The 24,037-nt window shown below is 49.0% G+C and overlaps 1 protein-coding gene across 1 annotated transcript in view; it reads left to right on the top strand.

Moving 5' to 3' along the window:
* XYLT1 (xylosyltransferase 1) overlaps positions 1-24,037 on the top strand; it is a 294,390-nt gene that overhangs the window by 246,553 nt on the left and 23,800 nt on the right. The window contains exons 6-7 of the mRNA XM_059154282.1: positions 11,663-11,743; positions 23,541-23,757. Of these exons, the coding sequence (XP_059010265.1) occupies positions 11,663-11,743; positions 23,541-23,757 (298 nt within the window). The remainder of the gene's footprint in view (positions 1-11,662; positions 11,744-23,540; positions 23,758-24,037) is intronic.

Below are 24,037 nucleotides of genomic sequence, written 5' to 3'. Positions count from 1 at the left end.
GCATCCCAAGGGCTTGGCTCCCCCCACGCCCCAGAAAACACCTGTTGAGTCTGTGCCATGGTGTGGCGTGCCTGGGGACCAGCCATCCTTGTCCTTCCTTCGGAGGGAATCAGTAACAAGAGGTCTGGGATAATCAAGCACTTCCTGTGTGTTAGGCCCTGGCACAGCCTTTGCACACATGATCTCATGGGTTCTCTGCCCCATTCAGACAAGGCCACTGAGGCTCAGGCACACAGGTCACCTGATGCAGAGCAGTGTCCCTGCATCTGGCTGTCACTCATCTGGGTGTGAGGCATGGGTACCTGCCCGTGCGTCTGCCTTAGCAGGAAAGGGATTCTGTGTGCATTTGTAAATTCCATTTCGGGAACCTGGCACAGCCTTTGGGCTTCCATTCAACATCTGTCCCTCTAGATATTAAGCAACTATTAGGTGCCAGATACTGTGCTAGCCAAGCCTTTCTGAGCTGGGGTTCCTTATCAGAACCTCAGAACACGGAAAATAATCAGAATGACTATTTCCTTGGTTCCTGCAAGGATGCTACCAAACTAGCACCATTCGTAATGCATAGGAGAGAAGCTAATCCAAGACATAGAGTGGATTCCTCGAGTCACCAGGGAGCAAACCAGAGATTTGCTTCTCAGTCATCACTGTTCTCCAGGACCCAAAACAGTACCGGACATGTAGGAGGTCCAACATTAATATTTGCTGACTGACTGAATGAGGATGTAGTGATGGGAACAGAGCAGATCTGCTCCTATCTGGAAAGCATCCTGTTTTAGAATTTATAACATAATCCTCTTTTACAGTTCAACCATGTAAATAACTGAAGGACCAGCGCTGCAAAGTATTTTATCAGTGATCAATGAACTCGTAGCAACACCTATGTGAGCAGGTGTTCATAATGGTCCCAGAGGCCATTAAATTCTTTTTTCTTAAGAAACACTCCATCAGTGACTATAGGAAGACAAGGGGAGAAGGAGCGAGGTATTACCTCTGAGCAGATACTGGAGGAATACCTATAACCGAATGACCTTTCCCCAAAGAGCCGGCAGCCTGAGCCCATGTACAGTCAGATAAAACCAAATTATCCCCGTTGAAACAGGTTCATGCAACTCAAAGTGATACCAGTGGTTTAAAAAGCTGAATTCATGGCTAACTTCAGAACTCAACACAATTTGGGGCACTTAAGAAATGCTCAGAAATGTAAAGAAGGAAAAGGGAGGAAGAGAGGGAGGGAGAAAAAAAGGCGGGGGGTGGGGGGGAGGAGAAAGGAAGCGTAATGCACAGCCCCAGCAGTAACGCGGCAGATAGCTACCCTGACTCCAACGGGGCCCCTGTGCTCAGTGCTCAGCCTACATGCACCATTCTGTCTATCTTCAGGACAGATGTACAGAACGGGTCCTATCAGGATCGTGTCCTTTCCTTAGAAGTGAAGAGCAATGCTCCACGAGAGGGTTCCTGCCCAAGGTCAGACAGCCTGATGAGAGCAGAGCTCAGTAGTCCTTCTACAGAGCGTTGGTCCTGTGCTATCCTCTGCCCTCCCCGTCCCAGCAAAATAGGAATCTGGATTGGTCATCTCCTTTCATCACGTTTGAACTTAGATTGTTAAGCTACTAAATTTTTTACGCCCGGTTGAAACTTCACCCGATGTGGAAATTAGGGGACGCTGCCTCCGCGCTGGGGAAGTCCCAAGTGAGCCACCCAGTGGAACCTGGGGCTGCCCCAGACACAGTTGGAGAACCAGTGATCTATACAATAAAGTCTCTTCTAGAACATGTCACAAGTTTTCTGGTTCTGAGGATTACTACTTCAGAGCCTGTGTCCTCTGTTTGAACAGCCTGATGTTTTGTATAATTTCTCATCAATCCTCTGGAATAAACAAACAGGCTTAGAATCTTTAGGGAAAATATATACTAAATGCAGCATGTCCTCATTTTCTAGTCTCTTGAGCCAAGAATCTGTGTCCCCTTGAGGTTTGCAGAGGAAGCTATGGCGTGGCTCCACGTTTGTTTTTCCACAGAGGAGTGTGTGGCTTCCCTTCTGTGTTACAGTGCATTTTGACCTTGTTCCAGCACAGACAGGCTAGTGAAGCTGGCAGGCTGCCGAGGCGATCAGCGACAGTCAGCTGTCCTTCGAGCTCAGTGCTGTCCTCAGGCCGTCAGAACCAATCTGACCCTGAAGTTCTAGGGGACAGAGATCTTTATAACGTCCTACCCCCTGCAGAATGTAGAACCTAGTCCTGGAGAAGTAAAAATGATTAGACCAGCACTAGGAACAAAAGCTAACATTGTAGCATTCTGTGGGCCAGCTCCCTGTGTTCTGTTACTTTCCTCTGCCCACCATTCCTCCCACTCTTAGCACCAGCATCCCTATCCGCCTGGAGTTTTCAGTTGCAGGCAATGCTGAATGTCCTCTCACTTCACTTAATCCTCACAGCAACCCGATGAAGTAGGCATTATTGTCCTCAGCTTTAAAGATGAGGAAAATGAGCTTCCGATGGCAGAATCACCTGTCGGAGGCCACACAGCTAGTAAATGGTAGAACCAGGACTTGAACCTACAACTCTCTGGTCTCAGGTCTCTTTATTTTAACCACTCCACATACCCATATGTTTATTATTGGTGCATTAGGGACCCCCATCTGGTGAGAGTGGAATAGATACATTGTTACTGGAGGCTAGAGCCTTCCTTTGCACAAACCCAGGGGAATGTGGAATGGTGAAAGTAAAAATGTCTTCTTGGCCTTACCCACAGAGGGAAAGTTGAGCCCAGAGTACTGCTAGGCAGTGTAGGATGAAAAGATGGAGCTGTGGCAGGTGGTAGGCGTGCCTTTCCTCTGGCGTTTAGAAGCAGAGGGTATGGGAACTTCCTGCTGAGTGCTTCTCGCAACACTCAGGCAATGCAGATACCATTTTTATCCCTATTTTGCAGATTAGAAAACAAAGGCTCAGCCTCCTCAGGGGAAATTGCTCAACATCAAATAGAAACAAAGTGGCAAAGAGCAGGGGGAAATCTCTGAATGCAGCACTCATTGTAGCAAAGATGTGGCTTTCTTGCTTAAATCACCTCTACTTTTAAGATTCAGTCTTTCTCTATCATCCAAAGCAGACCTCCTCTTGTTCTGCTCCCTACCCCACCCCCCCCACGCCCCCCACCTCCCACCCAAACCAAATCCTATAGCTGGCTGTAATCAGTCATTGTAAGGGGATGAGGAATTTGGTTAACCAAATGTTCTGCTCATTTGAGATGTCTCGTGGCATCTGAGGACAACCAGATTTCAGAAAATTAAAATACAATCAGATAGACTCCACACGCGTGCGCTCTCACAAACGAGGCTGAATGGCAATGCAGCTCTCCATTCAGGATGGCAGCAGTTGTCCCAGGATCAGGCATGGCCTTGGTGCTGATTCTTGTCAGTTACCTTTCCATTACAGCCGCCTGCAGGAAGGGCTGACACGTTAAGAGTTCCCACTGATGGAACGTCAGATAAACTGCCTCTTAGAATGGCTTATGTATGTTTAAAATGAAAAATGTGTGTCTTACAAGTGCTCCGTGAAAGCGGTGAGGCTTTGAGAAATGGTTCACCAGTTCCCGCAAATGCCATGAGCGTGTTTTAATTCTGCATCATTTCCACCAGTAACAAAAGGATAAATCCAATCAAAAGTGATTGAGTTTTATTAGCCAGGTGGTTCCCCAGTTTGCCTGCCTGTCTGCCTTTGTGAAGGGGAAGAGTTGCTCCCCAGTGTCTCCGGGAGGCTCTGTGCTCTATCTCACCTGGCACGTCACGCCATATCACAAAAATCTCCCTGTCACCTTGCCTGCTGTCTTGTGTGCTTCTAGAGGACAGGGACCATACCCGCCTTGTCCACTGCTGATCCAGGTATCTGGCACCTGACCTATCAGAGAGGTAAGAAGCCATGCTCTCAGGAAAGCAGAGTTTTATTAGAGTTTTCCAAGTCACAGTTATGAGGAAGCACAGGAGGTTTAGAAAACTTCACATAACCCCAAAGATTGTGTGAGCAGGCCAGCTCGAGAGCTACTTTGTACACATTGTCTTGCATGTGATGGGGAGCTACTAAAGGATATTATTAAATAGAGAAGAGATATGATCAGACTTAACATTCTGGAAAAATCCTATGACTGCTTTCTAGAAGGCAGCTTAGAATGCAGTCCAAAAACTGGAGCGACCTTTTGTCCAGTTCACTTCTCCCTGGGTGCCCAGCTGTGGCTATAATTTTGTCCATCGGGTCCAGGAAGAACTACAGTATGTAGCTTTTTCCATACATTTTCTCCTGTATCTTAACAAAACTGGGTCTCGCTGCAAGCTTTGGCTGTATTCAAATCAGGGACTCTCCTTCTCTTGTCTCCAAAGCTTTTTTTTTTTACTCTTGACTCTTCTTTAGAGAATTCTGAACTTGATCTTTCTTCTTCCTGTTCTGGAATTCTGGTGTTTCTGAGAGATGCACTAGCAGACAAGAAGACTCCCATAAGGTCCAAGCATAACCTTCTTGGAAGGTGGCCAACAGAGTGATGGCAGGGTCCCCTCTCCGCCTCCCCCCACACCCAAAAAGAAATAAGCCATATTGAAAAGTCCGAATCCATTTGTGAGCTGGAATGGGGTAAGGGGAAATCCAGTGGGTAGGGCTCGGATTTTAGACAAGCAGAGCAGAAAGGCCCCAGACCCAGGATAGGAGGCTTTGTCTACGTGCAGCTCAGGTTCACGGATAAGTTCCCTGGATAGGAAGTAGGAGGCCTCGGAAAGTGGCTGTCATTTCTGTTTCCAGTGCTTGTTTTGTGGCTCTCATTCTAGGGAAATGGAGTGGACTCGTACAGCTGATCAGCCCCGAGAAGAACAGGTTTGCAGAGCCCTAGCTCTGGACCTGGGGTGCCGGGGTCTGCGTCAGCGCTCCATTTCCCCCGCAAGACCTTGGCCTCGTCCTTGAATCTCTTTGTGTCTTACTTTCTTCATGTATCAGCTAGTTCCTGCTTGATGGGGTAATTGTCTGATGAAATGGGGAGGGGCACTTGGCCCTTCGTAGGCAGCACAGGCAAGATTCCTCCGTTGTTACTGTTTTCTCCTGCTTCGTGGGCTTCATGGCCTCACATAGCCCCCCGTCCAAAGACACAGGCAAGAGCATATCTGATAGAGGAAAGGAGGTGGGCAAAGGCATGGAGAGACAAGGGAATTGGAGGAGCCCCTCCTGGAAGGCAGACCCTGCGCTGGGCGCCGCACCCACGCACCCTACATGCCCGTGCTGTGCTCGGGTATTTGTCAGGAATGCCAGTCAGTATTTGCCAAACATCTACCGTGTATCAGGTCCTGGAGGAACGAACAGAATTAGAACCCATGCCTGCTCATCTCACAACTATTGCCAGACTCTGAAAAGCATTGTCCAAGGTGCCCATGTTGACAATCCCTGTGCTGTTAACGGACAGATGGGCACCAGCTGCAGCAGCCGCCCCAGGCACTGGATAGTTTTGGGCACCCCCCCCAACACACACACCGCTTGCTGCTTGACAGAGGCTCAAATGCGTCCCACTGGTTGTTGCTACCACAGGGAGGCCGGAAGGACCCTGCCAGGCTTGGCCAGCCTGCCCGAGAAGCGCACCAGCCTTCCCAGGACAGTAACCCCATCCATCATTTTGCAGTCTCCTTCTCCCTCCCCACACTGCTGGGAGCCCCACCCTGGGCTCTGGGGTAGCCTCAGTCTGTGCAGTGTGTCTTTCTAAGAGCAAAGAGAGACCAAAAAGCGCATTTTGCATAAACACTTCCACATCTGGGAATTTAATCCTACGAAAATCTATCCTACCCAACTACGGAAAGATAAATGGGGAAGGATGCTGGCCTCGTAGGCACAGTATCTGTAAGGGGCGGGGGGAGCACATACCCTAGGGGTATTTGGCTCTGTCCATTCCGCGGGATTCCTTGTCACCGTTAGAAGGATGAAGTCTCCTGGTGCGTGCTGATTAGACAGCTGAGTGGGCTCGATCACAAGCCCCGGACATGTACGTTCCCATTTACGTAATAAAAATGAACGTGGGTATGAGAGCATCTGCTTCATAGGATTGTCACAAGGACCGAGTGGGCTAACAGGTGCAGAGTGCTGAGGACAGGGCCCCTGTCGTTGGCCCGCACTACCAGATGCTGTTGTCCTGTTGTTCTTGCTCTTACCTGTTTTGCTTCAGAAGAAGCTGGGACCGTGAACTTCAGAAGCACAGGAAAGGGTTACATTGCCCCCAACCCCACCATCATCGCTTTCTGTGCGCTTTCGCTCCTCATGAAAGGACAGAGTATGGGGCACCTGGGCGGCTCTCTCAATTCAGCGTCTGTCATCGTCTCCGGTCATGATCCTGGAGTCCTGAGATCAAGCCCCGCATCAGGCTCCTTGCTCAGCAGCGGGTCTGCTGCTCTCTATCCTGCTCCCCTTCTTTGTGCTCTATCAAATGAAAAAATAAATTTTTTTAATCTTTTTTTAAAAAAGGTGGGGGGACCAAATATGACATCACTCCTGTGATCCCACAGCTCTCAACAGACCCAGATGCCGCCTTCTCATTTTCGTTTGCCAGGGACCATCTGGTTTTAAAACTAAAACATCTGTGTCCTGGACACCCAGCCAGGACGGTTGGCCACTCTCCATATCCCCCCGGTGGCCCAGGTGCTTTAGAAGGTACAAAGACATGCAGGCTGCTCACGTGTCACAGGGAAAAGACCTATAAATGGTAGATCAGAACGACTCAGCCTCAAAAATGGAAATTCTGACGCTTGGTATGACATGGATTGTCATACCATTGACAAACACCCTAGGGTCCCACTTGCACGAGGTTCCTGGAGTTTGACTTCTCTGTGAACTTGTTCACAGAGACGGGACATAGAATGCTGGTTCCCAGGGGCTGGGGCTGGGAACCACGGGGACATCTCCTGTTTCCAGATGTCAGACATTCAGTTTCACGAGATGAAAAGCATTCTGCAGATAGGTGGTGGTGATGCTCGCAGAACAGTACGAATGTACTTCAGACGCCTGAGCTGTGCGCTCAGAAATGGTTAAGATGGCAAATTTGATGTTCTGTGTATTTTACCGCAATTTAAGATTGGAGAAAGGTACATCAGGTACTACAAATATTGTTGCACAGGGCAGAGCTAAAGTACTGTTTAAATTCAACGTACCTATGAAACAACTGTGCAGATGAGACGCTGTGGGGAGAAGCTGGGGAAGTCAGTATGCCCTGTGCTCAGACGGATGGTGCCTTACCCTCCCGGTCCCGCGCTGTAGTCCTCCGTCCGCTGCCGCTCGCACACGTGTTTACCCCTCCCGTGGCCCATCCAGTGCATCCACAAGGGCTTGATCAGGGCCGTGTGGGTTCTGCACAGACCCAGAGCCATTAAGCCCTTACTCCTGACATTCACAAAGATTCTTATGCTTCACTTTTGCCATAGCAGTGGTTGTGAGCACCTCTGCCAGATTCTTCCCGGTATCAGACAGAGGGCTTCTGGACTTTAGCCTGGCGGGCAGGAGGGACATAGAGCAGTTCAGCTTGTTCTGTGCGTACTTTCTCCAAGTGGAGGCTGGGCTCGCCCCACCCCCTCCTCGGGCTGCCCCCACATGCCTCGCAGACCGGCACGGCTGCGACTGGGCTCCTGAGCACTAGAAGGACCTGAGAGCTGAACCATGCCACCCTCGTCCTGTGTGTCCTCATGCCCAGGGCCATGACACATCTTAGACACACACGATGTTGAGGTGGTCCTCTGCGAGCCACCCTAATGCTGACACCAGCTGGGAGACCATGGACAAGTCCCTTCTCCGGGGCATTTCCCCAGCCACACTCGGCAGGAACATCCCCTGGGTCTTACACCCAGAAAGCTTTCCAAGTTCAAATCTGGTTGGGTCATTATACTCCTGTCTCCTGCTTGAAATGTCTTCAGCTTCTGATATTCAGGATGGTAATAATACCATGAACTAACAGCTAACATTTATCAAGGGCTTACTGTATGCCTGGTGCTACTGCCCAGGTCTTTGGTGCGTTACTTTATTGCATAATCCCAGCACCTGAGGCTTACCAAGATGAAAGTAACTGGCTGCAAGTCTGGGCTTCAGGAACAGGCCTTGGGGAGAAGATGAAGAAAGAGGGAGGAAGAGAATTAACCACCATACTCACGCCTCACTACAAGCAGCGCTTCTTAAACTTTGAAGGGCACACGCACCCCAGGGAATCTCGTTAGAAAGCCGATTTTGACTCCATAGGTCTTGGGCGGAGCCAGAGGTGCTGCGTTTCTAATAGCAATGGGCTGTTGCTGCTCGTCCCAAGATCAGGCTCTGGGGAGGCCCGGAGCACCTCTCCACAGGGGATGAAGCTCCTTCATTCATTCGTTCCCTCACGCATTCATTCACTCCCCCACTCTGTTCCGGAAGCAGTCTAGTCGCGAAGGGCGTGATGGGCTTTGACATTTGGAACCAGCTTGTGATCCTGGTTCTGCACTTGGCTAAGCAGTGGCTTCTCTGAGCCTCAGTCGCCCATCTGCAAAATGGGAATGAAACTCACATCTCAGAGAGTCTTGGTGAATATTGAAATGCAATAAAATGTGGCAAAAGTTGGCCCCAGGGTCTCGGGCACAGTGGGCATTTTGTAAATGGTCATGGTTCAAGAGCTGTTTTTACCGGTTCTTTTGTTGTTAGATTCCAACAGAGATTTTGACAGGGTTCCCATAAGTTTATTTATATGACAGCAGCGTTTTTATTGAAATAAATCTCTTCCTTATCAAAATACATCATTTATTTTAACATTTACTTATTTACATACTTGCGCGAAGACATCCCAGTGGCTCTGAAGGCTGCCAGTGATGGGCCCTGAGTCACCATCCTGAATCTGAGGAATGGGTGTGGACGGGGAAACGTGTCTTCTAATAATTTCCACAAAAGGTGGAGATGACGAGCCGTGGGAGTCACTCGGCAAATGACACCACCAGAAAGGAGGGGTGAGAAATGGATTGGGTGGGGGGCGCTGGTATTGGGGAAAGCGTCAGCAGATCACAAACTGTTAATGATCCAAGGAGAACTAAGTATTATGTAGGCTATTACAGACAGGCCTCCGAAAGCAACAATAAGAAAACGTGGGCCCCAGCCGAATTGCTTGTCCCCTTGAAGAAGGGCTGGGGAGACGGGTTTTAGCATGCCAATCAGGCCTTCTGCTCTGAGGGAGGGGGAGGGGAAGGGGGCTGGGGGCCTCCAGGCAGGGGGACGAGAGGGAGACTCAGGGATCCCCTCGCCCCGCCAGTCCATCCAAACCAGGCACACAGTGCCTTGCTTTGAAGGGCAGCCTTCTCCCCAGGTCCGGGCCTGGAATCTGCAGCCCCTCCCTGGGCGCCCCCCGCCCAAGATGTCATCTTTTGAGGCGATTTCATGTGGAAGCATCGCTAAGTAAATTCGCTAAATGCCTATTCATCCCTGTCAGATGGGGGCTCGGTGAAGCAGTAAATGTGAAAATGGCCCCAGCTCAGGGCCCTGGAAGGAGCTTTCTGGGGTTGCCAAGTGGAGCTGCGGCCGCTGACCCTGGGAGGCCTGAGGCTTTGCGCCCAGGGCCCGGGAGCCACCGCCTGGCCCCTCCAATCCTCCCCCTGAGGCGGCTGAGAGGCCCTATTTATTATTCCTGCTGCCAGGGACCCATTCAGAGGTTAACTTGTCCCTGTATTCATCAGGACGACAATAATGAACTGTCGCGGAGTGGCGAGGGGTTTGGTAAATAGGAACCGCTAAGACCTGGCAAGGGAGCGGGGCCTCTTTACGGTTTGGAAAAAGACATCGTTTTCTTTCTTTCTTTCTTTCTTTCTTTCTTTCTTTCTTTCTTTCTTTCTCTCTTTCTCTCTTTCTCTCTTTCTCTCTTTCTCTCTTTCTCTCTTTCTCTCTTTCTCTCTTTCTCTCACTCTCTCTCTCTCTCTCTTTCTCTATTTCTCTCTCTCTCTCTTTCGTTCTTTCTTTCTTTCTTTGTATGAACTGAGCTCGTTCCCACCTCTCCCAGCAACATCAAGAGGGGCTCTGCCGACAGCTGCCTATAACTTGGTAGGAGGCTGGTGGGCTTTCCCTGGCAGCATGCGGGCACGGTTGTCCACACAGGAGACCCATCATTTTGCAGACACATGGGGTTAGCCTTTTATCTGCGCCCCTGGGATTCACCTCCTCTGCACCCCCGTGGGGCTTGGCTTGCTGCATGTGTACCAGGTACACACTGGGGTGTACCGGGGTTTCCCAGACGCTGCTGGAACGGCTGGCTGTGAGTCGGGGTTCATTTCACCGGCAGGATGGGGCATAGGCAGTGCTCGTCATCACTGCCGCGTCTCTCAACCACTCGGTGCCCCCTCTGCTGGAATTGGGAGTTGGTCAGCATGAGTCATCCAATCACAGAACAGGGGCTAGCGGTGGCGCCAAGAATTACAGGGAAATGAAGGCAGTGTGCCCGGTGGGGGCCCGCTCAGACCCAATGGCGGGAGGCGGAAGGAGCTGAGCCCTTGGGTTTATTGCACACCTACTATATGCCCTTTCAGTGTGCCCAGCTATCCATACGCTGTATGTGCAGAGAGCCGGCTATCTGCTGGGTGGTCAGGGGAGTTCAGAGAAGGAGGTTATATTACTCACCCTTGGACACACAGCTGGGTCAGGAGTGGAGCTGGGATCTGTCTCCAGACCTTTCTGCTTCAAGAGCCCAGGCATTGCTCTAGAGGCACCCACCTGCCTCCCAGAGGTCTGGTGGCCCTCCGTTCGTTCTGTTCCCAGGGACGTTCTTCCTTTCCATCACCTCCACCCTGTCTCCCACTTGGAAACAATGGTTAACCCTTTCCTTCTTAAGTAAAAATCCCAGAGCAGAGAGCCCCAATGGTAAAGGAGCTGTCACTTCAGCACTGTTTACCTGTTTGGGTTTATTCAACAGAAGAGACGACTGCATTTCTGGCAGATGGAGACCCGTGTGACTGCCTTTTAAAATACTGTCACAGCTGTATGCACAAGCTGATTAGCTGTGACTACACTGCCTGTGCCGAGATTGATGGCGATAAATTTGGGATAACAATGCTGGGAACGACGTCATCTGTTTGGATCACACTTCGTATTTTTCAAAGCTCTCTCATTCGGTAGCCCAGTGGATATCAAGGACTTGGTATCATTCATCCAACAACCCTACTGTAGCTCCTACTGTGTGCCGGGGAGGAGCAAATCCCACTAGGTTCTGCCATCATGGAGCTAACATCATATTATAAGCCAATTTAACACTTAGTAATAGACACAGAAGGTTGTGATAAAGGGTGAAGGTGGAGAAGGTAGATGTTACTTTAGGTTGGGTGGCCAGAAAAAGCCTCTCTGAAGAGGTGACATTTGGAAGGAGACCCGGATGACAACAGCAAGCCAGACCTGGAAAGAGAAAAGACTGAATTTCCCAGGCACAGCAGGTGCAAAGGCCCTGAGGTTGTTAAGTAGCTGGCATTGCACCACACACTGATGACTTCACGTTTGCCAAGCCCAATGCTGGGCACTAGAGATTCTAAAACAGTTGGGGCACCATGCTTACTCTCAGATATGGAACATGTAGGATACAAATACAGTAATAGTCCCTTTAAATGTAGTGCGGAAAGTCCATGGTCTCTGCAGGACTCTGACCTTCCTCTTGGTTTGTTTCCACAGGACAAATGACCAGCTGGTGGCATTTCTCTCCCGGTACCGAGATATGAATTTCCTGAAGTCACACGGCCGGGACAACGCAAGGTAGTACATCTTACTCCCCAACACACCCTTGTGTAAAATGGATATGAAAATCTGAGTGATCGTTTGGGGCTTCCTTCCTGGTTTGGTACAGCCAGAGGAAAGTAGATAGTGGGAGAAAGGCATGGCTCAGGTGGCCCCTGCCCCTTTCACATAGGATGTGGGATAGTCTCCCGCATCAGCCAAGGACAGGGATCATAGTAAGTGCATCTCCTCGCATGAAAGGCCTTTACACCTTTTTTTGGAGTACTTTCCTGAGTCCATTATCTCATTACGGCCATCCTTTGAGGTAAATAGGGCAGCCATTTTTACTCTCTACCGTATTGGTGGGAAGACTAAGGCCCAGAGTTTAAGTGATGGCCTCAGTTCATTGGGTCAAAGATTCGCGGCCATCGCTGGTCATCTAGTCATTCAGCAAATACCTGCCCCGTGCCACCACATGTCAGGCAGCCTTCTAGAGGTGAACAAGACAAAAAACCTCCTTCTCGTAGAATTCACTTCATAGGGAGAAGGAGTCTCTCGCCAGCATGGAGTTGAGCTCAACTATCCAGACTTCCTCTCTCTGTCTGTGCCAGTGGCTCACCCTTGCCGCCTAGGACATGGGCAGAGGTTCGAGGCACTAGAAGCCCCATCTGAATCCACTGCACCTCACTCACCTATGAGTGAAGCCGAACAGCTTTGAGCCAGGTCTGTGTCTCTGGCTGGAAGTCAGCTAGAAGGGAGTCAGTCTCGAGCGCCCCCTGTAGGGCAGATCACAGGCTCAGTCTCCCCTTCCCCAGGTTCATTAACAAAGCCCAGCCCAGGATCACTCTGGGAGTGAGGTTGGGAGGGAGGTTTCTTGCTAGCGTTGAACTCAGGCCATAACCTGCCAGCTTATGGGATAATTTGAGCGCATTCCTGTGTTTTGTTTGGGCCTCATGTTGGTTTTGTTTTGTTTTGCTTTGATTCCAGTGCTTCATTTAAAAGTGAATAGCCCCATGTAAAAATAGCCAAGATCTCCATGCAATCCAGATTTCGGTTCCTCTTAAAAGATCCTGGTGTCTGCTCACTCTGGGCCTGAGTTTTCCCACTGGGAGGCTCTCACTGGGTCATAGACAAAGCCCTTGTCCTCAGGGTCACTGCGGTCCTCACCTGTCCCCCTTGCCTACCTGGCCCCATCTGGCCTTCCGGTTTGCGATCTGTGCTTTGGGTCTTCTCTGCCAGGCCTGATGGAGGCATACTTTGGCTGGCTTGGGAACGCTGTTCACCCAGTTACCCACAGCAGGCAGCAGGGGAGGGACAAGAAGCAAGCAGTGAGCTCCGTCTCCTGCGCTCTCCAGATGTAACCCTGAATCCTTCATTTTGTCATTTCCGAAATTCTTTGATTTCATCCAGCTGTTAGATTGTCCCTATCCTACTGACAGCCTGAATTTTTTTTTACATTTCGAAGGAACCCGACTTGAGGGTGCTCTCTAAATCAGCCCAGATGAGTATGTTCCACCAAGAAGGGTAGCGAGGCCTGGGTTAGACTCAAGAAGTGTAGCCACTGGGCATTGCGTTCCTAATAAGTGCCCCCCTACACTGACCCTTTCTAGGGATCCAGTTTCATTCTTATATCCATTCCGTGCAAAGTAAGAATTATTATCCCCATCTGTCAGGAGAAGAAAAGGGGTCTTTGGGAGTCTAAATGATCTTGCCAAAGTTACACAACTGGTAAACGCCAGAATTTGAACCCAATTCTCTGGCCCCAGAGCCTAGGTGGAGCAAGTTGGAGCTGAAAAAGATTCCATGCAGGTGTTAGTTATCAAAACTGGCCCAGATGTCGGTGTCTAGGCCCATTCTGTAGGTGGAGAATGAAGACTCTTCTTCCCCGCCACGTAACCTCGTAATACGCGTTTGGTGCAAAGTCACATTGTGAGAGAGGAGCCTGTTGTAATTTGATGGCCTTGGGTCTGAATTATGTCTGCCCTAGTGTTATTATGCATCCTCGTCTGTATTCATTCTCTCTCCACTCTTTCCAGGCCCTGTGCTTGGGACGGGTTAGCACAGAGGATAAAGCTCATGGGCTTTGAGGTTGTACATCCTGGACTGGAGTCCTGCTCTGTCCTGTCCTAGCTGTATTGAGTTAAGCAGGTGACTTAACCTCTCTGAGCCTGATACCTTACCCGTATAATGGAAATATTACTAGACCTATGCCTACGGGGTTGAGAGGATTCAGTGGATGCTGCATCTAAAGCATCCAGCACCTAATAAATGCCACGTGATGATGGTGATGTCAGGCCATGATGAACAGAGGATGAAAATATTGCTGGTGGAAGAGATAAGCAGTTGGTGCTGGGGCCAGAGCCGAGCCTCTGGATGTGAGAGTACGTCCGGTCTAGTTGACATGCATGGGTGGTTGACAGGTACCCCACTGGCGCAGGACAAGGTGAAGGTTCAGGCTAGGATGTGGATCACACCTCCTCCTGAAACCCTAAAACCCAAGGCTCTCTGAACAGAAACGCTCACAAGTTCTGATGCCCGTGAATGAGCCCTTGGCTGGTTTTCTCTCACTGAGATGAATGAAGGGCAGTAATTGAGTATTAATTTTGTAGTAAAATGAGCCATCATCTGCCCCCCTCTCCTCTCCATCAGCTGGGGCCTCACCTGCTGCGTGAGCCAGCCTAGCCACAGCGCATGCTCTGTCGTCCCCTCCCCAGGACACAGAGCTGGCCATGGCTTAGCTCCAGTCCCTGAGCGGGTGGTGTGTCACAAAGGACTCTGGGTGGCAGATAACCAAAACCCAGCTGAAACTAGGCTAAGCGAGTAAAGGACATTAATGGAAGGAGGATGTTGGTGTCTGACTTCAGGTAGGGCTGAATCAAGCAGTTCAGATGACCCTCCCTCAAGTCCAGACTCTGTTATTTCTTTCCCTTTCCTCTCCTTTTGTGGATTGTTTTTGGCTGTTTAATTATTTACTACTATTCCTGGAGAGGGTTAAAGCAAAAATAGACACATCTAATAGCCAAATAGTTCAATAGCAGGAATCTTCTTGTCTTTTTTAATTGGGATGTAATTGACCTAACATTGGATTAGCTCCAGGTGAAAGACATAACAATTCGTTATTTGTATATGTTGCAAAATAATCACTGTAAGTCTAGTTAACTGTCCATCACTGCACATGGTTCCAGTTTTTCCTTGTGATGAGAACGTCTCAGATCTATTCTCTTAGCTGCTTTCAAATACGTGATACAGTATTATCATGTCCCCGGGACTTACTTATTTTACAACTGGACATTTGTACTTTGTGACAACCTCCTTACCTTCTTTTAGTTCTTGTTTCCTTTGTGTTGGTTTGATTTTTCTGGCTCCAGATGCTGACCCTTTGCAACTTACTAGCCTCGTTTTACAGATGAGGAAACAGAGAGGCTAAGTAACTTGCTTAAGCCCACTCAGGGCAGGTCTGGGACTCAAGGCTGGGGTGGGGAGGGTGTCCCCAGAGCCCAAGATCATGACCCCTATATGATGCAGCCTGTCTATGCTCGGGCCTGCCTTCCTCCCGTACGCTGCGTGGCCTCGAGGCAGCTTCTCTGCTACTCTGAGCTTCCATTCTCTCCCTTTGAAAACCAAAGGGGATGAACAAGATGGTCTCCAGAGGCCCTTCCCATTCTGATGCTCTCCACTCCCGGACCAGCCCTTGTAAAAGACATTGTGACAAAGGCAAAGAGTTTGAAAGACCAAAGGAACTAGAGAGGCCAAAGCAAGCAGTGAGACACAAAATAGGCCGCGGGGTGCCTCGGTTTTTAATTCCACGTGTTTCCTAATAGCAGTGCTGACCTTCTGTCCCCATCTCCAGCCCTTGGCAGCCAATTTGGATTCCCAGCTCCAGCTGCGAAGAGATGGCATAAAGGCAAACTAATATTTTAATAGCTGCCAAATTGGTCCTGACTGTTCCTGTAATTAAATGAAGGGGAGTGTTGTGTTCACTGTTTCTCCTTGCTTTCCTCCAAAAAATAAAGTAACCAGATACAGGGAAAGACAGGCAGCTCGGTTCATGTTTTTCCAGTGAGCCCCTGCAGGGCGAGCAGAAGCACGTGCTCTAAAGTCCGCCGTGAACCTCAGTGGACAGGCCCTAGCAGATGCACCCCCCCCCCCCCAGAACTCCTGGATTCTGCTCAAGGGGCACGTGAGATGTTCCCCAAATGTCTGCAGCCTGGGACTGGGGCAGCCCCTGACAGGACAGAAAGGGAAAATCCTTTCCATCAGCCAGAGTAGGATTTCCTCCTGGGTCCATCTGAGCTCCCCGCCTGATCTGAGGTCCCCAGGACCCCCCTGCTGAGCCCAGGGACGCAGTTCGGTGTGGGGCTAAGTACTTGCCTGCTGGAGACTTGGCACCTGTGTTGAGATGCCACCTCTGTCACCGTGTCGACCCTCAGACTCCCGCAATGGCTTTGCCTCTCTGTGCCTCTGTTTGCTCATCTTTGTATCATCTGATCAGGGAGGTCGGGATGGTGGAGGACTGAGGAGCCTCCCTGACCCCGGGATGGCCCCGAGCCAGGCACTGTCCACTGTGGTGTCTCATGCCAGCCTCACTTAGAAGGTGCTCTCCGTCTCAGAGATAAGTACAACTGAAGCTTGGAGGGTTGTTTTCGAGGGCTCAAGGTTCCACGGCTGGTGGGCAGCAGGGCTGGGATTGGAACCTGGCTTTCAAGACCTGGGTTGTTTCTATCGTGCCGTGATTCATGAGCGCCTCTGAGAGGACCTCCAGTTTTAGGCCATTGGTGGGGGCACAGACGAACGAGCACAGCTCTGACTTGAAGCGTAAGCACTGTTTCAGTGATCAGGGAGGGAAGAGCAGGTCCTTTCCCTGCCTCGCCGGGTCGGTGCGTCCCAGCACGTGTTCACGGTCCACCAGTGGTACGCGAGATGGTTTCAGGTAGTTCTTCATGGGCTTCCGGGGAAAGTTAGGCATTGATCGTAAGTATATCAACAACGTTTATATAATTGATTGCGTGATTTCATAGCCATCGTGCTTAGAATAAGACTGAGTTTAAAAAGAAATAGTTGAAGCTATTTAAAGCTGATTTAGATTAAAATATTGGGGCATCTGGGTGGCTCAGTGGGTTAAATCCTCTGCCCTCAGCTCAGGTCATGATCCCAGGGTCCTGGGATCGAGCCCCGCATCGGGCTCTGCTCGGCAGGGAGCCTGCTTCCCCCCACCCCCCCTGCCTGCCTCTCTGCCTACTTGTGATCTCTGTCAAATAAATAAAATCTTAAAAAAAAAAAAAAAAAACATATTAAGGGAGCTTTCCTGTAGGTGTTACATAAAGCACCTGGCACAGGTAAGAATCCAGGCTTGGACTCTCGGCATATGACCTTGACTGGGTCACATCAATCACCTGTATGCCTGTTTCCTCATCTATAAAATGGGAATGATGCTACTAAGATGAGCCTCACCAGAATCACTGTTAGAATTAAATGGGTTGGCTGTAGGGATAAACTCTTGGAACAGTTGCACGTATTGCGGTTGGTGAGGACCGTGGTCCGCAGTAATGATGGAGATAGGTCTTGAAAATGGAATACAAATGATTAACATTTCAAAGCACTTTCTAGGATCCTTACAGAAACAATTAGCATTTGAAATGTATGACTGTACTGACCCCTAGGTCAGAAACGACATCAGCCAGTTTCTTGCTGTTCTCAGGTCTGTGCCCCACCTGCTCTAAGCAGCACTCCCACCATTGGGCACCTGAATGGCAGCTAAGCAGCCTCAGTGTCTCCTTCTTTCTGACATTAATCTTTAGACCCAAACGTCCCTCAATGTATAAACAGGCAACTGTTTAGCCAAAAGTTGGCAGATCCATGGAGAGCCTGGCCAGGAACCTCCTGCAAGCAAATCTGCTCTCAGGAGGCCCTTTGGTGCCAACTTGCTTATCAAGAGATGGGCTCTCTCCCCAGCTGTCTTGTAACACTATGATTGATGAGAGGAGATAATTAATATCTCATTTCCCATGGGAAAAGCAGACTGCTTTTCCCTTTCACTTTTCTTCAACCCAACCAGTGAGTTTATCACTGTTTGCATGTTCACTTTATTTAATCCAATTAAAGAAGCGGTGTCAAAATAAAGCTTAGCATCGCACCAGCACCCACACAAAGCCCAGGACACATCTCCTTTCTTGGCCTCCACATGGGTTTTGAGGTCAGCTTGGGAACTTTCCTTTTTCCAAAACAATACACATCCGAAGTAGACAAAAGACTAGAAGAAAAGTGTGTTGATGGTATCATCTCGGAGAGGTAGAGTTTGATTTTTTTATGTTTTTCTTTGCTTTTTCTGTTCCAAGTGTTCTGTGAAGGAAACATGCATTACATTCATAAACTGAACCAGAGGCAATAAATATTGTTTGTGTGAAAAATTGTGGCACACAAGCTAGCCCTTGGTGGACCCTTAGATTTGTGGGAGTACAAGCTGATTGGGGACCCCAACCACCATGAAGATCATGGGCCACCAGGTCTGGTCAAGGTCCCAGGATTTAGGCTCCTGACTCTACATCTCTTCTCAGGGTTCTTTTTTCCCCCACCCTTGGAGGTCAAACCGGGGCCCGCTTTTTTCACGTAAGGAAGAAGTAAGATTCACATGGGAAGAGTTTGTTTCCTGGGGGCCAGGGAACGTCCTAAATGCCTTACAGAGATGACTTCTCTCAGGTCTCACAACCAGCCCATGGTGTAAATGTGGTCCTATCAGTCCCATTTTCCAGATGGGGACACTGAGGCAAGGTAGGTTAAACAACACCCGGCTCACAAATGGGGAAGCAGACCAGAACCCGGGAGGTCTGGCCCTGGCATCTTCACACCTGATCACTCTGCCCCACTCATTCCCTCAGCATGTCCACTGCGGAGCTTCCGACCATGTCCAGGTAGACGATGTGTTCCCTCCAGCAGTGAGGTCAGAGTCAGCCCGTGGCTGGTCCTGCTGGAGCGTGTGGGCAGAGCTGACTGTGTCCCTGCAGCTCTCTCTCCAGCCTCCCTGGCATCTTTCCATTCACTGGGCTCTTGCACATGCTCTCTCTGTCCCTTAGAAAGCTCTTCCCCACAGCTCCTCAGATGACCAGTTCTTCTCATCCTTCACATGAAGCTTAAATGCCACCTCCTCTGTGAAGCCTTCCCTAGCAGTCTTCAGTTGTGACGTCCCTGACTCTCTGTTCTGTCCCTGCCCTCTGAATTTTCCTGTAGAGCACTGATCGCAAACACCTAATTTGATGTTAGTGTGTTTTGTGGTTCTTGGTGTCTACTTGCTTCATCAGTAGAGCAGGATGATAGCTGGGGGGGCTGAGAGTGTGGGGTCCGGAGCCTGTTGGCTTAGCTAAGAATCACACACCCTTACCCAGCCCAACCAGCTGCCTGGCTTTGGGGAAATTACTTAGTGTCTCTGTTCCTTATTTTGTAAAATGAACCCTCATAGGGCTGTGGTAAAGACTGAGCGGGAGAAAATGTATTCAATGTGAAGAACAGAGTTTAGAAAGTAGCAAGGACTCAGTAAACAGTAGGTGTTATTCTGTCTGTATTTTCTCTCTCTCCCTGGAAGAGGGATGATGTTCATCTTACTCACCACCGTATTCTCCACACACAGACTGAGCATGTCCAAGATGCTGTCTAAAGCTCCTGAATGAGTGAATGGCCTGAGCCCCCTTGTTGTTCCAGATGTGACAGTTGACTCCAGCCCAGGTCAGGAAGAGGCAACAACCCACCCTGGACCTGAGAGAAAATGGCCAGCAGGGCTCCTGGGGAGCTGCCAGACTGGGTCCCAGTGAGCCAGATCCTTGTTGCCTCAATACTCCAAGCAGTATTAATGCTGCTTGGACAGAATGAGAAAGGTGGACATGACACTTGTCACCTCTACCACCACAACCATGGACATTGGTTACTAAAATAATCTGAGGATGGGGTGCCCCACACCAAGTAAAAAGAAATGAATCTTCAAAATCTTGGGAGATGAAATTCATTGTGAGGCTTTGGGCTTCTGTCCTTGGTGCTGAAGAATCGTGGCTTTTCAGGACCCAGAAGTGTCTTCTTAGCTCTTGGAGGCTCCCTCTACTCATGCCTGCCTACCAAATAGCAGGAGAGAGGAGAGAGAGATGGAAATTTTAAATCTGTAGCTTGATGAAGGAAAAATATTAAGCATCTCAGTGAACATTTATGGAGCACTGTGGGTTTTCATGCTTTGTTCCGTGACTTTATTTTTTAACTAAGATGCTTAGATTGTATTTATGCCAAAGGAGTAATCTGGATTCGGTGACAGATCACTGGACAGGAAAGAGAAGAAGGAAGATTTTATTCCTAGACTATGTGACTTTGGATGACTTTGAATCATACATCCACTCAGTGCGTTGGGTTTTTTTTTTTTTTTTCCAGTCTATAGAGTTAATTATATTAGCTCATTGCTAAGATTCCTTCTTACTCAAACTCGCTGTAAAATCTGAGGGGCAGAGTTCTTGCTTTTCGAACTCATTATAGGACAAGACAGTTCTGGAATAATTCTACACTCAATGCATATGCCAAGATTGTAGCCAGGGAATTAAGTGAGTTGAGACTTCTTCATTGTCTGCCTTTTCTGAGATCAGTTTCAAAGGCTACAGCAGCTTTCTTAACTGACGTCTTCACACGTGGCTGAGAATCAGGACCCTTGTCTCCTTCCATCTGATTTTCTTTGATGCTTAGCTGAGTAGAGCTTGGTCCCTGTGACATCTCAATAGAATCATATTTGGTTATGACTTTGTTCCATGTTGTGACAATAGAGGAAGTCTCTGGAAGGCCTATCCCTGAAAGCCTAGGAGGTAAAAACAAAGGCAGGGGATTCTGTGTTTTCCTTAGGTAGTCTGTTCTGAAGACTGGAGTTCTTGTGAGGTCTGACAGAAATCCTCCTCCAAGACGAACAATCTTCCTCTCGGATTTTGGATTCCTGCACAGCGTCTTTTTGAGGTAGAAGTTCTCACATCCTCTGCTTGAGTGCTTTTCTAGGGACCCTGACAAACAGAGACAGAGGAAGAATGCAAGTTAAGAGGCTTGCATTGGATTCATCGGACATACCTGGATTTGAATCCTGGACCACTAATTTGTGACTTTGGAGAATGCTCTTAACCTTCTTGTGGTTCAACTCCTCTGTCTGTCGAGAGTGTATTAGAAGAATCGGATACCTGGTTAACTAAGGCCTGCTACTTCCTGATTGAACAACTGACATGGCTGTTACTCTTCCCTTTATTCATTGGCTCAGTAAACACTTATAGAGCACCAGCTGAATGCTAGGTACTAGTCTAGGCACCAAGGATATAGCCATGAACAAAAATAGGCAGACAAGCAAACAAAAGTACCCTCTGCCCCCTTGGGCTTACATCCAGTAAGGAGACAGTAAACTAAATAAGTATCTTGTATATGATAATACAAAGTTTTAAATGCTATGAAGAAAACCAAAGCATGAAAGGGTGCTTGGGGGCATGAGGGACTGGGTGGAGGGGTGCTGTCACTCTGTAAGAAGGAACTGATGACGTGTCAGTCCCTGGCTAGGATGAACAGTGCTTCCTAAACACTTAGCAGAGACCCTCGTATACCTCACATGTCACACTTTCATGGCTGATTCAAGAGGTTGTTAGCACAGCTGTCATGGAGCCCATCCTCTAGAAGAGCAGACTGGCATTCGGAAGGCCAGGCAACCCCACATCTCATCTGTGAAAGCAGAGGCAGCCTCAGTTCCCACATCCTCTCTGTGTCTCTTCAGTTGACCTTGTCGCCTACCCACATGACCATGTCACCTGGAGCTGAAACTAGAGAGGGAAGTGGCATCGGTCACCCTCTGTGTATTGGGCCCAGTGCTCAAGTAAATCTGCACTGCACCCCTTAGGTGAGCGAACCACACAGTTTTGACCGCATTTATGAAAAGACATACCCAAACATGCCCACTTACATTGATGTCCAGCGACATGCACAGGGCAGGAAACAAAAATGCAGATCCCTGCCCAAGCAGCGGATTCCTTTCCCCTGCTAGATGCGCAGACTCTTGGCCTCGGCCAGTCCTCCTAGTCCAGACCCCCTCTCAACCCTGGAACCTAGACCGGAGGGATTGTTTGTCTCTATTTACTCATAGTTAACCAAAGCATGTATTTGCAGCTTATCCATTTTCAAATGCAGTAAATACAGCATCCAGTCTCCCACCGCATGAATATTTCATTTTGGAGATTACTGCATAAATATTGTATTTGGATATTATGGGGTGGGACATCACATTAAAATTGCAAGACGGTGCTATTCTCCCACATAATGGAACTCGAAATTAAAAGGCTGGTCTGTGGACAGAAAAGTTTTGCGTATCCTCACACCTGTATTTCTTTTATTCCTCTCTCTGGGTTAGTAGTCTTGGTTACCATGTAAGTTCTGATGGAAGTTATCTAAAACTTGAAATCTTAAGCATGGTTAAATGTCTGCGATTGGACATTATTCTATAATTAGCATCAGCTGGAGCTGAGGTAGGATTATTCTTTTACTAAACTCAGGGGCTTTCTTTAATGGATTCGTTTTAGAGCCAAGTTTTGTATCAATAGAATGGGACAGTAAGCATATTGAAAACCTCCAACAGGTTACTCCCAGAGAGAACATGGCTTTGTGAACAGCTTGGATTTTACGCTTGGAAACACGTGTTGGGGAAAGAACAAGACCACTATCTTTGGACACCTGGGTCTTTTGGTTGACTTGTGTCCTCAGAGCAGTCATCGACCTTCCCTGGGTCCCAAGTTTCCGGCTAGAATTCCTGCCCCACACCCTCTTCCTAGGTAGAACAGAGTGACTTAGAGAGTGTCGCAACTGGAAAATGCCCAAGAGTGACCCAACCTGTGGTTGTTATGTGTGGTGGCCCATGAGCTAGATTCAGGCTAGGGCTCTGTTTTATTTAGCCAGAAATAAAGGATCAAGCCCCGCATCGGGCTCTCTGTTCAGCAGGGAGCCTGCTTCCCCCTCTCTCTCTGCCTGCCTCTCTGCCTGCTTGTGATCTCTCTCTGTCAAATAAATAAATGAATCTTAAAAAAAAAAGAAAGAAAGAAAGAAACACATGGTTATCATAAATGCAGTGTTTTTTATTTTGGGTTTTGTTTTTTGTTTTTTGTCTTTTAAGATTTTTATTTATCTATTTGACAGAGAGAGAGATCACAAATAGGCAGAGAGGGAGGGGGAAGCAGGGAGAGCCCGATGCGGGGCTCCATCCCAGGACCCTGAGATCATGACCCAAGGTGAAGGCAGAGACTTTAACCCACTGAGCCACCCCGGCACCCCCAATGCAGTGTTTTTAAAAAATCTTCTGTGATCCTGTATTTAATGTGTGAATCCAAAGCGCACAAATTAGTGGATCGTAACTTTGGTGTTTGTCAAAGAGACTTGTAATCCTGCCTATTTTGAGGTGTGCTTTAAGAGCATGATTCCAAGCTGAGCAGCCAGAGGCTGTGATCACCGAACCGCGCAGGCATTCGTGGCACGAAAAGGTGATTTCCAAAAGTTCTGCGAAGGCAGAAGCAGATAGTCATCGCACTGTTCTTGTGCCGCGCAAATTCCCTGAACGTTCTAAGCCTTGGGGTCCTCAGCTGTAAAGTGGGCATAAAGGCAGTGCCTGCCCCGTAGGGGTGTAGTGACCTGTCTCACTTCAGAAGAGCAGGGGAGAAGCTATACGGAGCCTCTCCCTGGCTCGATCCCTAGCATACAGTACAAATTGGACACAAATGCCCAATACATGCTTTTATTGCCGATTGTGCTATTTCATTTGGATTCTGTGCACCTTTGGGCTGAAGGGTAACTCTGTCTTTCCCAGGTTCATCCGAAAGCAGGGTCTGGACCGGCTCTTCCTGGAGTGTGACGCCCACATGTGGCGCCTGGGGGACCGGCGAATCCCGGAGGGCATTGCTGTGGATGGAGGCTCCGATTGGTTCCTGCTGAACCGGAAGTTTGTGGAGTACGTGACCTTCTCCACAGACGATCTGGTGACCAAGATGAAGCAGTTTTACTCCTACACCCTGCTTCCTGCTGAGGTGAGTTGTGTAGGGGAAAAGTCCCCGAGCAGGGTGGGGGCTGGCTCTAGCCTTTGGAGCAACACGGAAGCTGAATTTTGGCAGAAGGTTTGGCAAAGCCATGCTGGGTCCAGTATGTAGTCCTCCAAACAGCCAGATGAAGGTGGAGAACTAGTCCTTGCTGTCACAGAAGGCCCCTGGTCACCCTCTGATCTGCAGGGTGGGTGTGTGGAATACACAGACACACGACACTGCTACCAGCAGTTCCGTGGCATCTTTGTGCAAAGTAGAAAGGGCAGTC

Source organism: Mustela lutreola, chromosome 17 (assembly GCF_030435805.1).
Source record: "Mustela lutreola isolate mMusLut2 chromosome 17, mMusLut2.pri, whole genome shotgun sequence".
In the NCBI taxonomy this organism is placed as follows: domain Eukaryota; kingdom Metazoa; phylum Chordata; class Mammalia; order Carnivora; family Mustelidae; genus Mustela; species Mustela lutreola.
This window is presented reverse-complemented; position numbering and strand designations above follow the sequence as displayed.